This window comes from Gobius niger, assembly GCF_951799975.1.
Source record: "Gobius niger genome assembly, chromosome: 3".
Taxonomy (NCBI): Eukaryota; Metazoa; Chordata; class Actinopteri; order Gobiiformes; family Gobiidae; genus Gobius; species Gobius niger.
The window spans coordinates 41,589,862-41,603,069 of NC_136854.1; the positions used below are offsets into that span (position 1 = coordinate 41,589,862).

Genomic DNA, 13,208 nt, shown 5'->3' on the forward strand with positions numbered 1-13,208 from the left:
GGATTTAGGAACAGACAAAAGAAGCTGGTCAGCAGACCTCAGAGCTCTGGAAGGACAGTAGAGCTGCAGCAGTTCTGACAGATACTGAGGTGCCAGCAAATTTAGGCATTCAAAAACAATCAGCAGAACTTTAAACTTGATTATAAGCTACGCGGCGGCGGAGTGATCTGCTAGAAAATAGTCCCTCAAAATGTGATCATTCATGTGATGCAAGGTCAGCTATATTCCAAAAAATATTCTATGGACACAGACTTTTATATGGTTAGTCTGGTGTTATAAGTGATTTGCCTCAGGTGCACTGCGGGTCAGACTGTTTTTAATGCAGGCTAGCTGATACCATAGACATGCGCTAGCCTTGCACAGGCGGGTGCAGTGTCTTGCCAAAGGACGCAAATGATCAACTTTTTCATCAAAATGTGTCAAAACAAGGATTCAAAATACTAAATCAAGATTATGATGATTGAAAGATATTTAGTGGCCACTGGATTTGTCTTCGACCCATGTAAAGTAGAAACTAAGACACTAATTCAATCTCTGTACTTTCATTAATGATTTTAGGCTTTGACGTAATCGTGGTTGACGGTTGACATCAGCTGAAAACATCTGGATCGTTCATAATTAGCGATGTTTGGTGGCTAATGCTAACGGACTCTGACAAGTTGCCCGGACGAGCCGACTTGCTAACTGTCGGCACACGGTAGAATCTGACTAATTTCTCATTGACATCGATACAGACGGCATCCCTGGAATCGCCCATATATGGTCATGTTTGAAGTAGTAGAGCGGGAAAACAAAGGAGAAAAATCCAAACTTTCTAATATTACTCCAAAACTACTTAAACAAATGCTGAATTATGAATATAGTTTAATACCCAATAAAGATACAAAGACATGGGGAGGAGCAAAGTGATTCAACATCCCATAATTAGAGAAAAAACGGAGAATGCTAACTTGACGAATCAAGCTAGCATCATGCTGCATGCTAACGCTAGCTACGACTGCAGTTTTTTCGCTTCTACTGAACAATCTGCTGTGAAAAAACATCCACATCAACCCGATTTAGACTTGACTGTATTTGTGTGTGACACTCCACCAGAAAATGGCTAAAAAGAGAGAAAAATTGTGTTTGTTCCCAAAATATACCAATAGATACAGACGGCATCTCGTCATAGAAGGGGGCGTGGCTTCGCCGAGGGGGAAAATAGAATCTTTAGAGAAACTTTCCACTTTTTTGCCATTTTCTGGTGGAATATCAACTTATTTATCATATAAATAAAGTCAAGTGTAAATCGGGCCCATATGGATATTTTCTCACAGCAGATTGTGCAGTAGAAGTGAAAAAGCGGCAGTTGTAGCAAGCGCTAGCTAACCGTTAGCATTAGCCCGATGCTAACATGTAGCATCAAGTTAGCATTCTCCGATATTCATGTATTTATGGGCTGTTGAACCACTTTGCTCCTCCCCATGTCTTTGTATCTTTATTTAGTAGAAACTATATTCATAATTCAGCTTCTGTTACAGTAGTTTTTGAATAATTAGAGAAAATTTTCATGTTTTCAAAATTGTTTTCCCCCTTAACTGTTTTCAAAAATGACCATATATGGGCGATTCCAGAGATGCCGTCTGTATCTATAACACGGTTGGCACGGCAACAGTTGAATAATGTTTACCTCTATGTACTGTATGTCTGTGTCCAATAAGGAAGTGACACAATAAACATAAACTAACGAAAACTGGGTAAATCTTAAGTATAATTGCGTTAATTATGTTTTAGCAAAAGCTGTGTCTAATGTGTCATATCCTCTTTAAACATGTCACCACCGCCGTCTCTCCGTGGCTGAAGTGGGCGGCCATTTGTCCGAGTGCAGCGGTCAGTGAACTCAGCCACACACGTCCACACCCCGGGGCTGAATTGACTTAAATTACACCTCCTGGTTATTTTTAATGTCCCCCAGCGCTGCATGTCTTTATACCGAGAGGCTCTGACACGATACGCAGCGGCCTCTAAGTATAAACACGCTGGATCTAAGTCCGGCGCGATCAGATGGTATGTAGGGCACACATGCTGATTCCTGCGGGCGACCAGTGTCCGAAATAAAACCTAATGACCTTGTCCATATACAGCGTGGGGTAAAATGATCTGCGTGCGCTGGCGAGTGAGTAGTGAGTGAATCGGTTTATGTACGACAGGGGAAGGTTTGCGTCGAGGAGGGACGACTTTCATCTTTGCCAAAACACCAGGGGCCGAACCTCGCCATTGAAGCCCAAAGTAAAGAACTTTTATCTGCAAATACCAATATTTTACATCAGTGGTTCTTAAGTGACGAGGCCTCGGGACCCAACATTGCCCCAGGATGACAGTCCACGCCCCAAACAAAACTGTCATGTCTCATATATCGTAGAAAATATTGTATTTTTGTTGAACGAGACAGAAATTATGATCAAAACAACCCAATAACAAACATTTTAACAAACTCTGTTAGTGTTTCCATGTAGTTTCAGATGGAATATATTAAATAAAAGTTCCCTTTAGAATCCCCGTTTTACATTATATGTTTATATTGGTTTATTTGGTTGGGACAGTGCATGTTAAAGGGGGGGGTATTATGCAAAACCGACTTTTTCAAGCTTTACATCATGTAATTATGTCGTTCCCTCATTAAAAACATGCCTGAAGTGTTGCCTTGGCACATTCACGTATTTTTGAGTAATCTGTAAAAACTCTGATGGCGGCCATTTTAGGGATAGGTTTGCCTGAGTCCTCCTAGGAACGCCCCCACCTCCTGGAGACGCCTCCGAGCTTTCGTCACCAGCCGAGTAACCAACCACTGCTCCTCAGCAGAACCCCCTCCCCACTGATGCCACAGACAGCGTGTGGAGGGGGCGTGTCGGAAAGGCTCAGAGGTTCTTAAAGAGACAGAGGCCTATTTCAAGACATTCACTACAGCCATTTTGAGAGAGCCATTTTATACAAGGCAGTTATTCTAATTTACTGCATTTACAGACCAACAGAAGGTTTGGTCATCATTGTAGTGTGATATAGACTGGAGCTATGGGATTGAAAAAAAAAGCATAATACCCCCTCTTAAAAGCAGTACTAAGTAACTTGTTTACCTTAATAAATCCTTCCCGTAGTCCCTGTGGGGGTGATACAAGTGTTAATGGGATGATTTGGAGGGTCTTTCATCTCCCCCTGGTGTCTCTGGCCAGAAAACCATGTTTGCAACTTGACTGCCACTGGACCGGAGTCACCAATACACACTAATGGAATCACGAAGAAGAAGCTAACAGGCTAACGGGCAAAGCTAACTGCGGGCTAGCACCACTCAAACAGTATTTACAGCCAAGTTTGAGTGAAAACATGGGTTTCGTGCATGTAAACACGCCACACCGGAGTGTAGCCTTGGGCTAATTTCCATCCGTCGTCCCCCATGCGCACTCTCAAACACACTCTCATTCATCCTGGACTATTGTACATGTTTTTAGTGGTAGGGGAAACCGGAGCACCCGCAGGAAACCTACGCAGACACGGGGAGAACATGCAAACTCCACACAGAAAGGCCCCGTCCAGGTGAGAATCGAACCCTGGACCTTCCAGCTGTGAAGCACAAGCGCTAACCACGCCCAATAATATGACCCAGTGGGATGTTCTGGCTGGACATTTTTAAAATACTGACAATATTTCTCTCATTTTTAAGGTACTTTAACAGGTATTTGATGTCTTTTTTGCATTATAATATTTCTCAAAATCATCTTCGGGGCCAGAGGTTCTGTGCTGGTGGGCCGGATTTGGCCCCCGGGCCTGACATTGCCTACCCCTGATGTACGAGTTTAAGTCCAGGGTGCAGACTCTTACAGACCACACGAAACAGCTCAGTCCAGATGACAAGTTGAATAACCTTTTCTACTAAAAAGTTTTTAAAATCCATCAAAGTGGGTAAAGCTGGTGATTCTGTAATAACAGACTAGGCCCTGGGGCTCCGGTTATTCCCACCACTATGGGCTTTAGGCGGGGACGCTTCAACAATGGCGTGTAACACTGAGTAATGATATTTGAAGTAGGCGTGTTTTTCGTATGTACATGTTTTGACGCCTGAACTGCAGCAGTGAAAACACGATAATCCTGCGCATTGAAGAGTGACGGGAAAATGGCGGCTTTCCAAACGCTCCGGGATCAACGCTCATCACTGTGACACGTGAACATCATCTTAATCTGCGCCTTTGTCACCAGTCACGCGCCGCCAACATCAATGTTTGTGTTCCGAACATACAAGTACTTGATGATACTCGTGTACTTTTACATTCACTGCACCAGACACGGTGAGTCAGAGTTAATGCTTTTCAATACCATTTTAACGCTCAAATATTATGTTTTTAAAGCCACAATATCAGCTCATATATTTCATTTCATAAGGTTTGCATGGGATTTGGTGGGAAACTTCTAGAATATGTTTAATGATTTTGGCTAACTTCCTGTTGGCCAGTGTGGGGTAAAGACGACTTCCTGTCCATGTTTTAATACAGAAATCAAAAATAAAATAAGATTTAAAAGATGGAAGAAAACTTTAATAAAAGCAGAGTGTGTTTTATAAATGTTTGTTCAGATTGTGGAGCTATTTTACCATGTGTTAGCATTAAATTAGCATTAGCTTCAAGGGAATATATCGTCTCCAACAGAGGTTTCCAACATTTTTTCCTTGAAGCCCCCCCTTGCATGTGCTTTAGTCCGGCCACGCCCCCCCCCCCCCCCCCAGTCCAAAACTGTGGCCCCCACAAATGTATCAAAACATGAAAATAATTGCTAATAAGTATTTATTTCAAACAAACAAACTGAAATTGAAGTGTTCAAAGTAGGGCTGCAACTAATGATTATTTTGGTAATCGATTAATCTACCGATTATTTTTAAGATTAATCGATTGGCTGTGAAAGGTGCATGGAAATTGTATTTTTTTCAATTTTTTTTATCACATAGAGCTAAAGTGGCGCCGCTTGAGGACATGTTGATGGAGTAAACTTAAAGTAAACGTTTGTAGGAGGCTCTTTGTGCTAATTCTGCTTTCTGATTGGACGAGACAAAGTCAGATATTTATGAAATTTACAATGTACAAAACACTGCAGACCCTCACTTTAAAAACAAAGTAGTTCAAAGCATCTGTCGTCCTTACTCAGTCATATTTGATGATTTATTTTGCTCAAATAATATGATTTATGACCTGACCCTCTGACCAGGCAAAGCTCTGGGCCCCCCCCCTGTAATCCCAGGCGCCCCCCCAGGAGTGGCCCGCCCCCCAGCTTGGGAAAAACTGATCTACAAGATAATATAAGACACTGCTGTTTGGATGATATGCAGTTTTACAATATCGAGTTTATCTCCAATGTTAAGAAATGAGAGGAAAATGGAGACAAAATTCGGGGGGAAAAGTGGGGGAAAATAGAGGAATAATGAAGCGAAATATACGGGGGTGGGGATTAGGGATGGGCGGATCGATACCAAAGTATTGATATATCGATACCAAACGGCTACTTTTTAAGTATCGATATTGGGCAAAAAGTATCGATACTACTTTGCATATGTAAAAGGAGGCGGGGCAGCAATTATCAACACAAAAGGATGATTTATTTCTCTGTTCTGATCCAAAACAGTCACAACAGCAAAGGATTGAGCCGGGCAAATCATTCTGGTTTAGGTTCTGTTTGTCATTTATGTATTCATTTAAAATTTTGTTTATGTATTTAATTTCACATTAACATTGTTTAATTAAGCAGTTAAAGTAATATCATTTTACAAAACAACCAGTTTTAGAAATGTATATTGATTGAAATACATTCACCCATATGAAATGACCAGTATCGGTATCGGTATCGACAAAAATGACCCCAAAAGTATCGGTATCGATTCCAAAAAATGTGGTATCGCCCATCCCTAGTGGGAATTGGGAAAAATGTAGAAAAGAATTGAAAAAATAAGGTAAAATATGGGGGGGGAATGCAAAAAAAAAATTTTTTTTTGAAAAGAAGGTCCCCAAAAATATTGATATACTATATTCATTTTTGTCATTATCGCCCGGCCCTATATTCTAGGTTAAAACAGCCACAGTCATAAACACAGAAATCTCCTTTGGTGAAGTATTTACATCCTGAGTTAAGTGTTTTTAATGCTTGTTTTCTGACACACACTGCACTTATCTCAGCAGGACATAAATTCTCCATAGGAATAAAACTAGGCCGTTAGCATCATGTCGCTAAAAACACTACATGAGTCTATATCAGGCACAGCTGCAGCTAAATACGATCTGGACAATAACTTTTGTACTTTTGACGAACCTGTGCAGTAAAAATAGTCGAGAAATGTCAATATTTTCCACTGAAACCTAGATTTAAAGCCTTTGGAATCAGTGTATTGCTTTTTAATATGTCTATGTATTCCTCATGATGCAAATAAACCTCTAAAACCACACCATATTTCTGAAATTCTTCTTAATGAACGTGTCCAGACTCAGTGAAAGCTCTTTAGTAACTGTATTTTCTCCACTTTCCTCGTTGTTGTCATGAAGTCACGACACTCCAGACTGTGATATCTGAGTCGTATTTGTTTATGGAAATAAAGTAAACTGGCAGCAGAGACGCACTGGATCTGCAACTCCGAGTCGTGTCTGAGCAACGTGCGCTTTGTTTGTGTTTGTTTTTTTTTACCTGCACTTAGATATGAAAGTCCCACATATTTTAGTGGAAAGGTAAATGGGAAACGTGCGCAAATATTTAAAGGGAAGTCGTCCAAGAGCTCGTCTCCACCACACCCGAAAGTTTTATGAGCAGACGAGGTTTTCATTCAGACGAATAATTACACCACAGACACAAACGAGAGGCTTGTTAGAGCTTCCGTTAACAAGTGGAGCTCGTAAACAGGTAAACGCCAGAGGACACACACACACACACACACACACACACACACACACAGGCACGCACGCAAAACAAATGGATTAAAGCAGCACAAAAGCAGGAAATAGAAGCTAAACTAGGACTCAGACGGATCCCCCATTCTAAAATAGTTCAAATCTAAGTTTAATAAACATGAGGCACAATGAGAGACTTTGACTCAGGATTTGAATGGCAGTTTAAGTGAGGTTTGATGCAAATGATGACAATGACACTGCACTGACTTAGGGCTGGGCGATAAATCGAATTAAATAAATCAATTCATGCTTTTGAAAACAGACGATTTGGAAAATGGCTAAATTGTAAAATGGAGTCCGCCGCTCCATGTCCTGCTCCTGTGCCTTTCTCTCTGGCTGCGTCCGAAACGAGCAGATTGGTAAGAGCTCTTACGCCAAACCGGATGTGCGTCAGCGTCCGCCATGACAAGATGCTTCCGAATTGGTCTGTCAGTTAGGAAGTAGTTAGGAAAAGGAGCCTCGATGCTAACTATCATAGCCACTTTAGCATAGGGACCTCTGATGCTAACTAACCGGTGATTAGGAGCTATGTGCCATCCCATGAGACAGTAGGCGAGTTTCGTGGCTCATAATCGTCTCTCAACACAAACACCACTCAGATCCTCAAAAACTTACTCAAGTAGAGTACCGAAGTAACTTGACTTATGTAAATGTACAACAAAACAACTGTAGGCCTAATAGTTTGCACTCTCAGGCAAAACGCTCAACCCACTGTGTCGGTGGGCGGCATAGAATCGACACAGATTCTATGCCGGGCCCACAGATGTAAACAAGTCACAAGTCACGGAGGTTTAGCTTCATTGTGAACCGGAGCTACAGCAGCTCTGGGACTTTTACAAAGACACATCAGTGCTTCTTCATCTTAAACCCCCAGGATTAGAGGCGGCGACAAGAAAGGTTATTTCAGTGGCTGAATCTGCGCTGGGAATGTGTTTGGGGCTATTACCTTAACAATACCACCGGAGAAAGCTAGTGCTAAGCTAAACCTCCGGTCCTCACGTGAAAACAATAAATATGCACAAATAAAGAACAATGATCACACACTGAGCTGGGCTGATGTTGTAGTTTGTTACTCACATCATCTACAATGAGCTCCGGGAGAAAACCATAGCTTGTTAGCTCAGTTGACAACAAGCATTAATAACGTCAGTGAATCCGTAACGACATAGAGCAGGCTTTATGACGATCACACACTGAGCCTTCACGTATTTGTGGTTTATTGCAGACTTTTAATCAACAATGAGATGTAGCAGGTTTATTTCAGGCAACAGCTACTTCCAAGATGCTACGAACAGACTCTGAGCTGACGAGCGGCCAGAGCGTCTGACGCTCGGTGACATTTGTGACGAGCGTCTGACTTTAGTAAGCACAAGTGTCCAACGACGGGCTTGAGGCGCGTTTTTGACGCCCAACACGTGTTTGGTGTGGACGCAATTGCTTGAATTAAAGTTCTTTTATGTTGAATATGAGTCGGTTTGAACTAATCCAAGATACAAATGCTATAGCGCCAAAGGAACAGGAATAAAACCCACTTGGAATCAGACAAATAATTGTTTTTCACTTGAAATGACACAAAATTATCTGAATTAAGAGAATAAATACTATTAGAGGTTTTATCTCATCCGAGACCAGACCAAATCAACCCAAACCTTAGATTGAATCTCTTAATTCAAGTAGATTTATGTCATTTCTTCCTGAAAACGATTATTCTTTTTCCTGTGCACTTCTTTCAGATGCCGGTGTTATGACCTAATCGGGTGCATTGACAGTATTTCTACCTTATTTCCTCCCATTTAACTCTAATAATGTTAAAAGTACTCTGTAAGTTGTGTAATAGTGTTTCACAAAATCATCTTGAGGGCCAGAGGTTCTGTGCCGGAGTGCCGGATTTGGCCCCCGGGCCTGACGTTGCCCACCCCTGTCCTACAATATCAGGACAAATCAGGAAAACGGCCGCACATAAGGAGCATCGTTTCATCTCACCAACGTTGTAAAAGTTTTCATAGTTTCAGACTGTCTTACCCAGTTCATGGCGGAGGCCGGACAGCTCCTGCGCCAGCTCCTTCTTCTGTTTCAAAGACTCTTCGCGCTGCAAACACAAACACAAAGAGACTCGGTTAAAACATGAGCAAACAGGAAAGCAGCGGCCGAAGCTTCGTTTAATGAGTTTACAGCTCGGTCACGGTCAAGAGATCAAGGGACGTCAGGTAAAAGGGTGACCTATGACCTTCAGTTACTAGTTAGCCATTTAACAGCACATAGAAGCATTATGTAACACCATCCAACAAAAGAGCCATAACATAATGTCCAAAACACTGCATAACGTTTGCTTTGAGACTTTTCCCAAGTCGTTTATGATCTTCAGAAGCTGAAAAAGAGCATAACACGCTCAGAGCTAAACATGCTTAAACAAGGAAGGAATCAGCAGTCTGTAAAAACGGAGAAACGCTGATTAAAAGTGAATGAAGCCCCGGCGTGAATGAAGAAAAGTGTGTGATCTTAAGTTCGGGAGCAGGACCACACGTGAGTTTGTGAATCAGTGAGTGGTGAAGTGCTCTGAGCATAAAAAAAACACTATATTTAGACTCAAAGGGACTATACAGAGTTTAAATATTAAAACTAAGTATTAAAGTGTTAAAACGAATGTGTAGAATGAGCTCAGACCTGTTCACCACAACTGCCTCTAAAATCCTGCACTGTCGCTCTTGGAGGCTCCACAGCACTACTGGACAAAATATACTGCGGACTGATGGACCCAAAGTTGAATAGTTTGGGAGGAACACACAATGTCATGTGTGGAGGAAAAATGGAACAGCATCAACATCAAAACCCCTCTCCTCACTGTGAAGTCTGGAGCAGGAGCATCAGGGTGTGGGGCTGTTTTGTTTCCTCAGGGCCTGGACAACGTGATGTCATCAACAGAATTTGATTTTTTTTTTTTTTTCAAAGATATTTTGCAGAAAGACCTGAGACATTCTCTTTATTTTTTTTTTCTAATTTGTATTTTTTTTTTAAATTTGTACATGGCACATGAATCAATGCAGTATAATACAATAACATAAGGAAATCGGATAACACAGAGCTCCAGGAACACAAAAAAAAGAAAGAAAAAAAGTGAATGAATAATAATAATTATAATAATAATAAAAATATTTAAAAAATGTAGATGAAAGAAGAAAAAAAAGGCTGGTAGGCAGTGGGGCTACGTCTCTTGGAGAAAAAAAAAAAAATCCAAATAAATAGTATTCAGTCAAGGCTTCCCACTGGACAGGTCACATCACCTGAGAGTATTTGTTAATAATAATAATAATATTGTTGTTCTTCTTATTGTTATTATTATTATTATTGTTATCATTATTACTTATCTTTTTATTTATTTCAGAAATGCTAAGCTGTGAGCATATTGATTATCCTTAGTGCCTTGTTTTAATTCTATTGAGTTCTGATACAGTGTGGCCTGGGGGCCTCACAGGGCGAGATTTCCTCCCAGAGTTTGACCTGAGACATTCTCAACAGCGTGGAATGAGTGGGATGGGGTGAATCTTCTTCCTCTTTACAAAACTGCTGCAGTTCAGTGAGATTCAGGGGGTGTACTTACTTATTCCTCCCTGTCCTGTGAATGTTTACATGTTATGGCCAATAATATGATCAAATGTAAATGTTTGGGTGGTATTAGTGTAATAAGACCACATTTAGTGACAAATTTAGGCAGAAATGTGAGAAATTCCACATGGTGAACTCACTTATTCTTCTACCGTTTAAAAAAAAGCCTGAATAATGCAACACTGGACTTGAAGCTGATACCAAAGACACACATTGTGCCGTGCATCAGAAGCACAGACTCTTGCATAACGGCTCCTGGCACTGGATGATTAAAAACATGTTGGAATTTAGCAGCTGCTGTTAGATAAGTTCAGAAACATCACGCCCCGTGGCAGGTTCAGGTACACGCGTTCAGGTCAGCTCATGTCTGGAAAAACTTGGCTTCGGTGAGAAAATACCAAAGACATCAATAAATCTGTGGACGCTCAGGGAAACAACGGCCTCTTTTCTCAGTCGATTTCAGGTCAAAGGTCAGCTCTCACAAAACTTAATAACTCCAGATAGATAAAGCTTCAGGATGTTTTTTTATGGATTAATATAATTGTTAGACTGAAGGTTCCCATGTACGATTATTGCAATGAACCAAACCGTTTTCTCAGCTGGTTCTGAGCAGCAGGGATGGACCTGGTCAGTGTCTGGATGGGAGAGCGAGAGGGAAGAACCAGGGGCGAGTGAGTGGTTGGTGATGGTCCGTAGGCGCAGTTTGGGAGCCGTGCTTCTGTCAGTCTACCACAGGGCAACTGTGGCTACACACTAGACTGTGATTAAAAAAACGAGAAACGTGTCATGTGAAAAGCTCTGCACAAATAAGATTCCCATCCCCCATGAAATCTTGAAGAAGCCGATTATGTTTGAAAATACTGGCATATGAAAGTAGAGCATGCCGATGTCAGTCTCCCCGTAACAATTGCTTTATTTTTTAAGAAATTCCCTAAAGAAAATTTAATGTTGTACCAAATTTCCGACCATTATCAGTCTTAAAGGTGCATTACGTAACTTTTTTATGTGGAAAAAAAGTTGATATTTGTGAGTATTTGACCCAGTGGCTGTATGAGTGATCAGTATGGCACGTTTACTTCGGACGCTCCGGGACCAATTGTTTGGAAGGGTTTTTCTGCTGATGGCGCCTCCCACCTGAAAACTTATGAAACAATTGATCCTGGCAGAGATCACTGGAACGGAAAGTAAAAGCATCATGCTGATAAGTCATACAGCCGCTGGGTCACTACAAGGTAAAACACACACAATATCAGCTTTTTTTCCACAAAAAAAGTTGCACAATGGACCTTTAAAGAGACTAGATGCAAGTTGGTCATTTTATGCTCACTACTGCCACTTCAGGTCTTACGCATAACTGCAGCTTCTATATTAAGCTCGTGTATGACGGCACTTCAGACCCGAAGTAACAACTTTTTGAGTGACAGTGCAGGATTTTAGAGGCAGTTGTGGTGAACAGGTCTGAGCTCATTCTACACATTAGGACATGGCTGGAAAATACTTAGTCTTAACATTTTTAAACTCTGTATAGTCCCTTTAAGGTCCTTTATCCTGCTGAATATAAGTTTGGAAACCCTTTTTAATGCTTTGGTCTTACATTGTTGATTCTCACTGAAGGCATTAACTTATGACTGCACAGAGATGAAATTATGCCTTAAACAAAAATTTGATTCTCCAAAACAGACGCCTTTTGCTCTGATGCTGCTTTTCATGCACCGCACTTTGGGAACCACTGGCTGAGTTAATACTCCTGATCCTAATGCTCATTGTTCAGTTTAAAGCGTGGTGTGGTTTGCTGTCCCATTCTCAGGACAAAAGAGGAACAGCAAAGGGTCCCCGAGCGTTTTCTGAGGCCGGCCCCCAGCTCTGGAACAGTTTTTCTTTTGCCATTCTATTTGTGAAGCGCTTTGGACTGCTTACGCTGCCAATGATAATGCAAATGATATTTCAGCGTCATAAAGGTAAAAAAACAACCAAAAACTCATGGATGGTATTGTGTCTCAGGGCTCTTTGAATCACTGATGGGGGGATGGGATGATTAGTTCACATTATTAAGCAGACCATCATTTACAAGCAATATGGGAAAGAAAAAGGAGCTGAATGCCTTGGTCTAGGCATGAAAACCTTCAATATTTCAAGAAAGATTAAGCGTAATCATCGTACTGTTAAGAGATTTGTGGCTGATTCAGAGCACAAATGGTGCAGATAAAGGCACAATAAGGACGGTTTCTGACTGACAAATACATCAGATTAAAGGGGGGGTATTATGCAAAATCGACTTTCAAGCTTTACATCATGTTATTATGTCATTCCCTCATTAAAAACATGCCTGAAGTGTTGTCTTGGCACATTCACGTATTTTTGAGTAATCTGTAAAAACTCTGATGGCGGCCATTTTAGGGATAGGTTTGCCTGAGTCCTCCTAGGAACGCCCCCACCTCCTGGAGACGCCTCCGAGCTTTCCTGACCAGCCGAGTAACCAACCACTGCTCCTCAGCAGAACCCCCTCCCCACTGATGCCACAGACAGCGTGTGGAGGGGGCGTGTCGGAAAAGGTCAGAGGTTCTTAAAGAGACAGACGCCTATTTCAAGACATTCACTATAGCCATTTTGAGAGAGACATTTTATACAAGGCAGTTATTCTAATTTACTGCA

General features: G+C 41.4%; 1 protein-coding gene across 2 annotated transcripts in view; it reads right to left on the minus strand.

Moving 5' to 3' along the window:
- The window catches only part of LOC306960796 (uncharacterized protein), a 130,176-nt gene that overhangs the window by 16,427 nt on the left and 100,541 nt on the right, over nucleotides 1–13,208 (minus strand). For both annotated transcript variants that reach the window (XM_079553352.1, XM_079553351.1), the window contains one exon: nucleotides 8,976–9,042. In XM_079553352.1, coding sequence (XP_079409478.1) covers nucleotides 8,976–9,042 — 67 coding nt within the window. The remainder of the gene's footprint in view (nucleotides 1–8,975; nucleotides 9,043–13,208) is intronic.